The 12948-nt window shown below is 58.0% G+C and overlaps 2 protein-coding genes across 3 annotated transcripts in view; both read right to left on the bottom strand.

Annotated features, from left to right (window-relative positions):
* Window positions 1–3322: 3322 nt before the first annotated feature.
* On the bottom strand, window positions 3323–5820 carry SELPLG (selectin P ligand). Its single transcript, XM_069793143.1, has 2 exons — window positions 5617–5820; window positions 3323–4762 (listed from the first exon to the last, which is right to left on the bottom strand). Exons 1-2 carry the CDS (start codon window positions 5663–5665, stop codon window positions 3543–3545), a joined length of 1269 nt encoding a protein of 422 aa, XP_069649244.1. The 5' UTR covers window positions 5666–5820; the 3' UTR covers window positions 3323–3542.
* Window positions 5821–7402: 1582 nt separating this feature from the next.
* The window catches only part of CORO1C (coronin 1C), a 47404-nt gene continuing 41858 nt past the window's right edge, over window positions 7403–12948 (bottom strand). For both annotated transcript variants that reach the window (XM_069794598.1, XM_069794600.1), the window contains 4 exons: window positions 12519–12664; window positions 11349–11406; window positions 11012–11257; window positions 7403–10300 (listed from right to left, as the gene is read on the bottom strand). In XM_069794598.1, coding sequence (XP_069650699.1) covers window positions 10181–10300; window positions 11012–11257; window positions 11349–11406; window positions 12519–12664 — 570 coding nt within the window. In that variant the 3' untranslated portion in view covers window positions 7403–10180. The remainder of the gene's footprint in view (window positions 10301–11011; window positions 11258–11348; window positions 11407–12518; window positions 12665–12948) is intronic.

Raw genomic sequence — 12948 nt, 5'->3', positions numbered from 1 at the left:
GGCAAATGGGGCTTGGGACCCCCCACCTTGATTTCAGGAGGCCATTTCCTAAACATCCCAGCCTGGAAATGCTCCGGCACAGGTACCTCTGCCTCGGGGTACGGGCAGGGGTACAGAAAACCACTCCTGCGGTTCCCCAGGCCGGTGTGGCAGCAGCAGCCATGCAGCTCCCCAGGGTAGTCTCCAGGACTGGGGTCCCAGCCCCCCTGCAGTCCCCTCCGCCTGGGCTGAAGTTGCTCAAGAGGCTGCAGCCGCCGGCGGGTGACCTCATCCTCTTGCTATTCGCCTCTACGCCTCCCCGGGGACCCGGCCAGATCTCCCCCAAAAAAGCCATCGCCAACGCCCAGGGACTGCGACCACCACGGGGCTGGGGTGAGGGTGCCTGTCCCCATCGATGCTGGCACCAGTAAGCCAGAGGGGAACCGGCGCCATTTAGGTTTCTCCCGGCGTCGCCGAATGTAATCGTGGCTCCCAGAAATAACGGGTCCGTCCGTCTGTCTGCAGCCGGCGGCTCCATGCAGCTGCTGGGGCGGCTTTTCCTGGCCTTAAACAATCAGTGCTGAAATCTTAGAGGGGAAGGGGGAAAGGCAAGGGGAGGCCCGGGGGTTGCGAGGGCGGCCACGCTGCTGAGGCGAGCCAGCCTGGAGGAGCGCCAGCGGCATCCGGACTCGCTCCTGCAGCCCAGATGGGGATGGGGCTGTGATTCCCCACCGTGGGCCCAGTGATGCTGGCGTTGGGCTGAGATTCCTTGTCTAGGGTCTCCATCCCTCCCTGGCCAGGGTCGCCATCCCTCCCTGCCCAAGGTCCCCGTCCCGTCCTGGCCAGGGTCCCCATCCAACCCTGGCCAGGGTCCCCACCCTTCCCCAGTTGTGGTCCCCACTGCCCCCAGCCAGGGTCCCCATCCCTGCCCTGGGCTCTTCCCAGCGCGGCGGAGGCATGGGGACAGGCAGCCCCCGGTGCCAGCACACACCGGCCATTACGATGCTGTTTTTGCCTGCGGCTGGGGAGGGCTCGGCCCCTCGGCACTGGGCAGGGCTGTGCTGCCCGGGCCCCGCTTTGTAATTTGGGGCAGCTGGAACGTTGGGACCCACAGGGCTCGGCTCAGCGGCACAGCCGGCCCGAGGTAACCTGCAATTTGAGACATTTCGGCCCTGCTCTGCTTGTAATTTGCTTCACTGGGCCGCACTTTGCTGCGCCAGCAAAATACCCGGTGGGGACTGATCCTGCGGAGCTGCACCACGGTGTGCAGAGCACCATGCATACAGCACCGTGCCACACGCAGCACTGTGCAAAGTACCGTGCTCAGCATCATGCGCAGCACCCTGCACGGCATCGTGTACGGCCCCATGCCACACACAGCCCCGCGCACCTCATGCTGCCAATCCCACTGCACGGCATGAAGGCTTGCCGGGGTGGCATGGCCCGAGGATCCTGCTGTGACACCGCGCTGGCTTCCTGCAGATTCCTCTGCCATGAGCTGGGAGATGGCAGCCCGACAGGACCTGCTGACTATGCCAAATAGGGCGATTCCCAGCTCCTGGCAGCCGGCTCGTGCTTCGGTGGTGGAGGAAAGTTTATCCTCGCTGGGCTCCGGCTCTGGAGCAGCAGGCGCAGGGCTGGATGAGGGTGGGAGCAATCCCTCCAACCTGCACCCATCTGCCTTTTTGGGACCTGCTGAGCCTCATCCTCACCTGGACCGGGGGGATGAGCCACTGTGGGGTAAAGCCGGATGATGGGAGCATCCCTTTGCCTCTGAGAGAAATTGGGGCTGGGGGTGACAGTGGTTGCTGCGGGCTCCCATTCCCCAGCCTGGCCCCAACAGCCCGGAGGCACATAAACCTTCGTTATGGCTGAGCCATGAACTCCTGCGGCTGCTTTTTGGTACGGCAGGGCGCTGTCATCTGCATGCATGAGGACACAGTGGGGTCAGATCAGGGTGGCATCACTGGAGAGCCCACTGCCAGGGCGTGCCATCCGGGGACCGGCCACCCCCACTGGCTGCATATCCCTTCACCCATGCTGACTCACCCATAAACATTTACATTTGCAGGAGGGAGCGGGGCTGGCAAGGCTGCTCAGCCCCAGATGGAAAATATCCGAAGCAGAGCATTTATGTAAACAGGCAGTGGGGCCGGGGCGGCCAGGGTGCAGGTGAGCGGCCACGCTGCCAACCCACCCGTGGGACGGCCACCCCCGAAAGCGGCTTTCGAGGCAGCTGCGCACCCAGGGCTCAGCTCGGGGACGAGACGGCACAGCGATGCCTCGAGCGTGTGCCGAAACGCTTCGCTGCCCAAGTGTGTGCTGCAAATGTGGAGGGTGGCATAAGCTGCGTGGTGGGGCGGGGATGGGGCTGCTGAACCTGGCAGTGGGGGGGGAAATATGGGGACAGGGACACTGAGCCTGGTGGGGCAGGGATTGGGATCGAGCTATGGGGACACCGAGCCCAACTGGGGCAGGGATGGGGATATGGGGATAGGGATGCTGAGCCTGGCCGGGCCAGGGATGGGGATGGAGAGATGGGGATGCTGAGCCTGGCCCAGGCAGGGATGGGAATGTGGGGACACCGAGCCTGGCAGGGCAGAGACGATCCTGGGCCATTTCTGCTTCCTCGGGTGGCTCCCCCAGGGCTGGGAACAGGGAAGGGGTCAGGCTGGTGGCTCGAGGAGTGACCAACACCTGCACACCAGGGAGAGGTGGGACCTGGGAGCAAACCTGAGCCCCCTTCAGTCCCGGGGGTACAGGCAAGCTGGTGGGACCCTCGGTGGCCGCTCATGGCTTTGCTTTCCCCATCCCTCCCGGCCCCAGCCACAAGCAGGCAGGGACAGCCTGGGCCGATGCCGCCCTACGAGGCCGAGAGCCTGCGACCACCATTTGCCCACCTGGGATGAGCCCTGGGCACACCAGCAGCGCACAGGACCACCCCGACGGGCAGTGGCGGTCCCGGAGTCGTCCTGTCACCTCGCTGTAGGTGACCGCAGGGCAGGAACACGTTACGCCACGAGCGCGCCCGTCCCCGTCCCTCCACCCCCCGGCATTTCCGCCCCAGCACCGCCACCCTTTCCGCTCCCACACCGCGGCACGAGGCCGAGCCCACGTGGGGAGGGGGTCCTGGGGGCTGTGGTCCCCAAACCCCTCCCGGGGTCTGGCCCCCTGCCTCTGCCGCAGGTTTCATTTCTGCTCCCCTCCAGGGGGCCTGGGGCTGCTGCTGGGGGAGAAGGATGGAGAAGTGAAATTTTGGCAGGGGGATGTGGGCAGGTGGTGGAGTGGGAAGGGGGCCGGGGGGGCTGGCAGGCACCGTACCCACCAGGAAGAGACCGCCATGTCCAGGTAACACTTTAATGAGATCAGCCTTGAGGGCTGAGCTCGCCCTGGGAAAAAGCAGTTCCCCATCATGCCAGTCCAAGTTAAAACACGAACCCAAGGGGATGGGGGTCCCCTGCCCGCGGTTCCACACGCGGCAGCACCGGGGACTGGGCACCATGCCCACGGTGCAGCCGCTGGCCCCCCCGGTGCTCTGAGATGCAGAACCCCATCCCCACGGCTCAGGAGTGCTCCGGCAGGAAGCTGCTGAGAGTCAGATTGTCACCATCAGCCTCGGAGCCGCCATCGAGCAGCAGCTTCGACCGCCGGGCCGGGCCGGGCTTGGAGCCATTGGTGGTCACCTCGCCGTCGGGCAGCAGGGAGGAGATGCAGACCATCTCGGTGTGGCTGAGCCGGCGGTTGGCCGTCCGTGCCCGCCGCCAGAGCAGGGCACCCAGCACCCCTGTGCACACCATGAAGGTGGCGGCCACCAGCGCCAGCAGCAGGATGGCCAGCAGGCACTTGCCCATCACCCTGCTGGGGTCCCAGGGGACTGGGACCGTGGTCCCCTCAGGCTTCGTGTCCCAAGGGGCTGAATGAGTCGGCGTGGGGAGGGCCCCGGCTTTCTTGACTTTCTTGTAACCCGTGGTGGTGGGGCTGAGGGCTGCGGGGGTCACTGAGCGCTGTCCCACGGAGGAGCTGCTGTCCGTGCTGCCGGGCACTGTCCCTTCCTTGCCGGGTGACGTGAGCTCGCTGGGGACAGTGGTGATGCTCATTTGGGGTGCTGCCAGTGTGCCGGGCTCTGCTGGCGGCGCAGAGCTCAGCAGCAGGTCAGGTTCAGGGGAATCGGTCTCATCCAGGGGATCAGCCGTGGTTGGCACCACAAGTGCCCGGTGCAAGCTGGCATTGGTGCCGGGTGCTGGTGGTGCTGCAGAGCTCAGCAGCAGGTCAGGCTCAGGGGAATCGGTCTCGTCCAGGGGATCGGCCGTGGTTGGCACCGCAAGTGCCTGGTGCAGGCTGGCATTGGTGCTGGGTGCTGGTGGAGGTGCAGAGCTCAGCAGCAGGTCGGGCTCAGGGGAATCGGTCTCGTCCAGGGGGTCGGCCGTGGTCGGCACAACGAGTGCTCGGTGCAGGCTGGCATTGGTGCTGGGTGCTGGTGGAGGTGCAGAGCTCAGCAGGAGGTCGGGCTCAGGGGAATCGGTCTCATTGCTGCTGGGCATCGTGGTGGCAGTGTGGCTGTGCCTCGGTGTGGCAGCGGGGGTGCTGGGCTGCTGCCCACCCTCAGCCCTTTTCCTGCGGGAGAGCAGGGGGGGCTCAGCCTGCGCTTGCCTGGCCACCCCCCAGACCCACTGCACTCCACGGTGCTGCCCCAGCTCTGGCGCTGGCACAGCCCCACACGCCTGCAGGGTGCTCAGCACCAGCACCAGCATCACCAGCATGGCCCAGCCCGGCGCCATGGGACCTGTGGTGGGGAACAGAGGGGAGCAGGTGAAATCGGGGCCCTGCTCCCTGCGGAAGGAGGCTGAGCTTCATCGTTCAGGCTGGCAGTGGCCCCAAGGAGGGATCACACATGAGCGAAACATCCTCCTCCCCTCCCGGAGAGGGGCCCTGTGGTTTGGGGGCCTGGAGGATGTGAACACTGACCTCCTCCAGCCGTGGCCGACAGAACCGAGCTGCCTCCACCTGCAGGAGCTCGGCCCCCGCCAGCTCCACTTGTGAAGAAAGTTTTGAAAAGGAAGTTGAGTGTCTGGAAATGGGAAACGAGCCGCAACGGAGGCGGCTGCTGCGGGACGGGCAGTTGCAGGATGACTCCCCATGCAGAAATGAAACCACAGGGATATCACACACCCTTCAGCCAACCCCCCTGAACCCAGGGTGCCTGTCCTCCCACTCCGCCAGCCGGGCTGGTGTGGAGCTCCCTGGCTGAGGCCACCATGCGCCTGTGCATCTGCGCCGGAGCGGGAGAGGCAAACCTGCCCCAAACTCACACTAAATCCCCCCCCGTTACATCTGTCGAGCACCAATACCCCCCCCCCAGCAGAGGCCAGTGAGGTCCCTGTGGCCCCGCACCCAACAGCATCCAAATGCCCATCAATGCTCCCTCAGCACCCGGCATCCCCAGGAGGCTCCGGCATCCGCAAAGCACCTACCCGCCTCCTAAACCCCACCAGGGACCATCACTGCGCAGAGGGTGGCACCCCCCCAGGGACCTGCATGTGCCCCAAGGGGGACCCCAAGCATCCCCTTTGTACCCACAGCATCCTTGGGGCTGAGCCCCGATCCGGAACACTCGCCGACCCCCCCTCCAGGGCTCACCTGTGCCGGGGGATGCTGCGGGACCCCGAGCTGCAGCACCGGCGGGCATCACCAGCGAGGGCCCGGCTGTGCCGGTACGGGGGCACGAGGGGCAGCCCCGGGGCTGGGCAACTGCTGAAACCCAAGGGGCGTTGCGGGCCGCCCTCTGCCTGCGCCTCCTGCCCGGGCAGCGAAGGAAAGGCGGGCACGGAAGAGCGGCTGTGGTTTCGGAGAACCCGACGGGGGAAGGACGTCATGCCGGGAGTGGGGCCACTGTGGGTTGGGGGCTGCATGCACTCACCAGCAAGGGGGGCCAGGATGTGAGATGTATCCCAAAAAGGGACCTCCTGCCCCTCTCTGATGTGCTTGGCGCCCCGTGGGAGCCCACCCTGCTGGCTCAGCCCCACTGGTGGCTCTGCCGAGCTGTGTGATGGGGGCTCACACCACCCCGAAAGCAGAAGTGATGGCAAACATAGTGCCAGGGCTACCAGCCCTCCCAGGCACAGTGTGGCTACAGATGGGATGGGGGGGCAGATCATGGTGCCCCAAGAGGAGGCACAGAGGTACCCCAACACCAGGAAGCAGCATTTGCACGCAAGGATGAGGAAGAGGAGGAGGGTGAGGGCCTGGCTCGATGCATTTGCAGAGCCCTCATGCTGGGGCCCTTCTCTCAGTACTAACATCCCCAGGACAACAGCCTGCGGCCAAGGAGCTCCTGGGGGCCTGCGGGGGCCACCGGGCATCGTCCCAGCTGCATGGTGCTGCACCAGCTGGGCAATACCCCACCCTAACCACAAGCACCGGCACGGCAGCAGGCAGGAGGTGCAGCCGCAGGAAGGGTGCTGCAAGAGCACATCCGCAGCAAACACCCTGCGGCTGCTGCCGGGGGCTGTAAACAGCCCCACCGCCTCCCCCCACCCCCTCCAACAGGACCCTGAACCCTCCCTGTGCTGCAGGCTGGATTCACCGCATCCCTTCTCAAAATCCTCTGGCTGTGGGGAATGGAAGACGGTCCCAGTTCCTGCCACCCCCAGATCACTTGTGGGAAAACAGGCACAGAAAATGGGGGTTCAGGTCCATGGGAGCAGCTGCTGCGGAGGGATGAGCATCCCCTGGGATGGGTCCAGGGCGTGCATGGGTGGCCTGGGAGCACCACCTCTCCAAGAGTATCCCTGTCCCGTCCCCTGGCACGGTTGGGCCTTTGGGGTTGTGCCGGGGTTGGCGTATACCAGAGGCAGCTGAAGGCGGTTGCGAGATGCCAGGTAAAACACCACAGCCCCAGGGGAGGCTCTTAAACCTGGATGGGGACCGAGCAATGCCATTTCCAGCCTGGGCTTTCTTTACTGTTGCAGGCTTTCCTCCGCCCCTGAAACAGGTTTCAGCTGGGGAAGAGCAGAACAAGCCCCCCCCTGCCCCCAGCTCCACAGCAGCCCCCAGCCAGTGCCATTCCTTTCCGAAACCACATCACACCCATCTCAGCTACCCCGAGACCCCCCCAGCAAGTCCATGCCATTGAGTCCCACATCCAGGCAAGCTCTTGGGCTCACTCGCAGGGAAATCGCCAGCAAGTCCACATGCAACCCTGGGGATGAGCCCTGGCTCTCCTGCGACAGAGCAGAGGAGAGCGGAGGAGTCCCAGAGGACAGACCCCGCTCAGCCCCAACCCCACATGCTCAGGTTTCTGTCCCTGTGGTTAAGGGTAGTGCCATCATTTAATAACCTGGTTATTGATAAAACCTGAAGCGCAGGTGCTAACGGGCAGCGGTGGGTGCAGGATGCAGAGAGTCAAAGAAAAAGCAAACCAGAGGAAGTTTATAATCAATGACTTTTTATCTTTTGAAAATGGAAGCAAATATTTGGACAGATACTATGGCCGCTCTATAAGAGCGCATCTTTCAGGACTTCGCTGGTTCTCTTCTGGGATATCACGGCTACAAAAAGCTTCAGGCACTGACTCCGGTTGAGCCTGGCTAGGCATCAGTTCATTTAAATAAAATACAGGCTATAAACTAAAAAGCAGGGCGGCCTTTCCTCCGCCCTCCTCAGACCATCTACCACACACCGATCTCCTCTGGGCATTTCAATCCAGCATCTCAGAATACTTATTTCCCTCCAATTAGAAAAAACAAAAGGTCCCCAAGCACACAGCCCTGAAGTCACACGTACAAATCAGCACAGAGATCACCGTTTGGGGGAGCATTACGTTTGGTTTTGTTTTCCAAAAAAAAAAAAGGTAATTAGAAATACACATCATCTCAGGCATTTACTGCAATACAAAAACATCACCAAACATTCAAATAACCTGGAGTGTCTGGACTGTGAATCCAGCATCAGTGGTCACAGACACAGGGCAGGGGACACTCATCCCTCCTGCTGTGCTCACCACTTAAAACAAAGAAAACCCACTTTTATGAAGCTTTCATGCTATGCAATTATAACACATCCTCTGTCTCTTCACATCCCATTCTCATGCCTCTCCAGCTACGTCGCCTGGCCGTCCTGACGGTGTGGTTTCACCTTCACACACACAGACATCCCTCCAGAACAGAGAATCCTTAATCTGCAAGTTCTGAACATGCAAACACTGGAAAAAATGGAGAATTTGAGGATTTCTAGCTAACCTAATGAAAAAAAAACAAACCAAAACAAAAAAAAGATCACTTCAGCCTGGACGAAGGGACATGTCCCCCCGCCGAGCGGCAGCCGCCGATGCCCTGGGCAGGGGGACGCTGCTCTGGTGCATCAGGTCCCAAGCACACAGACGTGCACGCACACCGGGGATGCAGTGAGCTGCTTCAGGGATCGATCCCCAGCTGGGACAGGTAGTGAGGCTCCTCAGCCCATCACTCTCGGCACCCAATAGCCTTTGCCCACCTTTGGATTCGACAAGGGTTGCCGATGTTTCCCCGGTACTGCGGGGACGGGCTGCGTTGGGATGGGCAGCACCAATCCAGCCTGGCACAGCTTGCTGGGGTGGCACAGATCCCATTCACACTGCAGGGACACAGCCTGCAAGCAGGGACCTGTGTCTGCCCCATCCCCAACACAGGCAGCCCTCCCCTCGCAGGGAAGGCCCCACCTGAGCAGAGGTTTGCCGAACTGAGGCATCCAAGAAGTTCCATGAGGAGCTCGCAAGCCTGGCATGCTCACAGGGTCTCTCCCCTGAGGATCTCAAAGGACCGTGTGAGAAACCAGTTCTCCAAACTGGGATCAAAACCACCTTCCCCAGTCCCTTCCACTCCAAAGGCCTGGGAGTGAAGGGGGTCTGGGTATAGAGGTCACTTATCTGATCCAGGAACATTTCCTGCAAAGTTTTACAGCTGGGTGGGGTGATGAGGCAGGAATGATGGAGAGGGGAAAAAAAGAAAAATTATAAAAAATAATGGAGGCGTTTTGTTTCGGGCGACCCGTCATGATAAAGTCACCTAGCTGCTGCTAATGCTGCTTCGGAAGCAGAGCCTAAATTTCTAACATTAGCACTAATGTGAGGGGCCAGAGAATTGCAAGCTCGCAGATTTCAAAAGCTTCTTAAAGTCAATGACCTAAAGAGCGCGGTGGTGCAGCTCTAGTGCAGAAACAAGTATTTACAGCAATGCATACAGCTGAAATGGACACCACGGAGAACGTGGTGACTGCAAATGTCCCACGCTCGCATCTCCTATGGCACACCTTCAACGCTGTACTCCATGGATAAATGTAAAAACATCTCCTGCATGAAAGTAACTTCTGCCTCAAAATAAAACAAAACAAAACAAAACAGTAAGTAGAACATGCCCGTTTGGACATGGCTAGAGGAATCCAAAACATGAGGCTATTTTAAAAGGGCAACATGATGCTAGTTTAAAAGTTCTTCAGGGTGTAAAAAGGGAAGAGGCATTTTGTGGCATGGATCACCTCATTCAGAACTATGTTTTTTTCCTTTAAACTGTCAGACAGTGGTGATGGGGGGACATGTTAGGGAGGCAGGAAAGGCAGCTTGTACTATCTCTGAGGGGTCTCAGCAGCAGCCTCAGCCACACTGCAAAGGAAACCGATCTGATTGTTCGAAATTGAAGATTTATACAAAATAGCTTCAGTTTTGTTCTCTGAACAGTATAAACACCCACCACGCACACACACACACACGCGCACACACACGCAGTGCTGTCCCTTTAAATTTAAAACACAAATACTGCAAAGTGGCAAATAAGAAAAATAAAAAGCAACTTCTTTTTTTTGGCAACTTTAAAAAATGGTTAAGAACAATGTGGCATTGGTCCCTAAATCTAGAAAAAGATATTTGGGCACAACATTGAAAGTCAGAATGGATTTTTTTCAAGAATTCATAACATCTGGAAAAAAAAAAAAAGACTGTAAAAGTAGCACTTATTCTTTTTGACTTGTTTGACACAGTCACATAAATTCATTAAAACATCAGAAAAAAAAATCTTTCACTAAAAAGCTTGGCTTTTAATCATCAGCTCTTGTTGACGTGAATTTAGGAGAACAGGAAAGCTCGTACTGGAATGCTGCACGCTGCTGCTTGCTGAACTGGGGAACTGGAATGTGCCTGGGCCGGCAGCGGGGCCAGCGCCGCTCGCCCTGCTCAGTCCGCGATCTTTGCCATCTGCTGCTCCAGCTTGGAAATGCGCTCGTCTTGGTTGGTGATCGTGTCTTTTATAGATTTCAGCTCTTTCAAAATCTCATCCAATTTGGCTTCATTTTGCTGGAAGACAAGACAAGACATGTATTTGTTAGGAGAGCTGGCGGGATGAGCTCTGCAGACAGGAGTTTTCAAAGGAAGGGGCTCCTCTGAATGGGATTCTTGCGAGCCATAAGCGCGCCAGGGTGCGTGGGCAAGCAGGGTGAGTGTGTGCCGCACACCTGGCAGAGGCACTGTGGCAATTGCAATGTGCAGGGCACGCACCAGCATTTCCAGTGGCAGCAGTGCAAGCTTCAAGGACATACTGGACCAATATCTGCTCTTTAACAGCATTTAAGGACCTACTGGACCGACAAGTTGTCACTTCCACATCTCTGCGTATTACTATACCATGCACTAGCAACGGCCCCCGATTAGGGACTTGTACAACCTCCTTCTGAACTTGCATAGTCTGAGGTTTGTTTGTCCCACTGTCTGGGCTGGGTTTTACACAAGAGGTGCACAGAAGCTCTCCCAGGCAGGTGGGTGGCTGGACCAACAAGCCAAGCTTTCCTTTGTGTCACAGTTCCCAGTAATCTCCCACAGATGCAGAAACCTTGCCTGGAACACCACAACTCAAGTGCCACCTCAACTCCAGGTCATCCACCAGCACCCAAGTCCTGGTGTACTTGAGTCATATGTGCTTGAGCTTTGTTATAACTATTTCTGAAGATGCAGCACCCTGGTAATCACGTCTCAGGCCACCATCCCCAAAAGCTCGTGGATTTTACTCACAGTGTTTGAGGCATCAGCTGCTTTCTTTGGAGCATTTATGAGATCACTTTTCTTGTTTGCGGCAGGCTTGTTGTCCAGTATATTCTTCTTGACCACCTTGAGATCCCTGTTCTTGCCTGGAATGTACCCATGCTTCAAGGAGATGAGAAGGGGATCGGCATTCTTCCCCTCAAACCACTCCTCTGCTTCCAGAGCTGCTTCTGGGCCAGCTGTATCAGGGTACAGGTCATCTTGGAAAAGGTCCGACTGCAAGCCAGAAGAGATGAATTGGTCAAGTGCTTTGGGGCTGGAAGGTGCAAGCTGGCTTCAAACCATATAACCAGGAGGTAGTGCTCACCTTTCGAGGAACCGTCATGATGATGGGCTCACATTTCCTCTCATGAAGCTTGAAGAACCTTTCAAAGAAAAAGAAAAGGTGTGACTTAGATGCGAGGACAGCCAACACCCCATGCAAAGGAGGCCTTGGTTCTGCTGCTCATGCACAGCAGCATACTGGGAGTCAGAGGCAATGGAAAACGAGCAACCCTAAGGAGTCACAGCCGGGCTGCACTAGGACTTATAGGGCCCTGCAAGGGCTGAAGGAAACCACCTGGGTGCGTGCAAAGCTCCCCTCTTAAGTACCAGCTGTCTTCAGAGGGTCACACTTTGGCCAGAAAAGGCTGTCAGTGAGGAACAGCCCACTGCTCAGACCCCTGAGACAAGCACCCCACCAGTGATTTACAAGTACACACTAGCCAGCCTTCTGCTCACTGCTCACACGTGTCTCCACATTCCGGTCACCCCTTGCAGTCCCACTTTGGGCCAGTGCCACAAACTCCAATGTCCTCAGCCTGGCCACCAGGCACTGCTGCTGAAATATTCCATGTGCTTGAGGCAAGTGCAGGCTCTGCTCCCTTTCAGGGGCTCCTGCTTTCAGTAATAATCAGAGGAGCGTCAAAAGGCTTCAGGGGCAACATCCACCATGTTCCCTACCAGCGGTGTGCCAGGAGCCATTGCACTGACACAAACCTGCTTTCCTGAGGTGCCTTCTTCCTTTGCTGTGTTTTCTGAATCACAGCTGCACTCTATTCACTGCACTGCTGCTTTAATTACTCTCTAAATTCCTGAAACCAGCTTCCAACCCACTTGCTGTGTACAAGCTGGAGACCGGTATCAGACTTAGGCACCGAAAGTTTATCATCAATGTGTTGACAGCGTAGGCTGGAACCAACCTGATGCTACGTTTTCTGCAGACAATTTATTCTGCTAGGTATCACTCATTCATTTAAAACAGACTCAGCGTAAGTCCCAGCACATTCTCAGGTTATATCATGTTATGCCCAGCAGAAGTATTGCTTCATGTCACAGGTCCTAGCGAACACTGCAGAAGCAATAGTGTGGCAGAGAGACCTTTCCAACAGCGGGGTCCTACACCCAACAGCAGGACTTTCCATTTCTGAACGGCCAAGCTCATGATGGGGTGACTTGCTAAGATGACACCACCCTCCCTGACAGCCTCTCTCCTTACCTGGCAATCTCACACTTGTTCACATCAAGGCCCCTCTTTGGCATGAACCCCATGCCCCTCTGCGGCTCTTTGCTGCTGAAGGTGTTGAGGTAGTGAACATAGGGGGATTCGTCCGTGATTTCAAAGTAGCGAATGCTGCTGTCTCCCTGCAAGAAATGAAAGGAGGACCACTGCAGAGGCTGGAGGGACCAGCACGCCCTGTGCCCGCGTGCCTGCTCCCTGCTGGGGTAGGCAGCCATCGGTCTCGCCCGATAGCCTTTCCTTCCACGAACGGCGCCACAGAGCAATGCACAGTTTATAGCTATTTTTTTTCAGGCTAAAACTTCCACTGCTTGCCAGTCGAGTATGTCTCATCTCAGGCTGCTCACAGCAGTTGCTATCAGACAGCACACTGCTGCGCTCTTGCTATCCATATGGCATTAGCAGAACT

Source organism: Haliaeetus albicilla, chromosome 10, assembly GCF_947461875.1.
Source record: "Haliaeetus albicilla chromosome 10, bHalAlb1.1, whole genome shotgun sequence".
Lineage (NCBI taxonomy): Eukaryota > Metazoa > Chordata > Aves > Accipitriformes > Accipitridae > Haliaeetus > Haliaeetus albicilla.
This window is presented reverse-complemented; position numbering and strand designations above follow the sequence as displayed.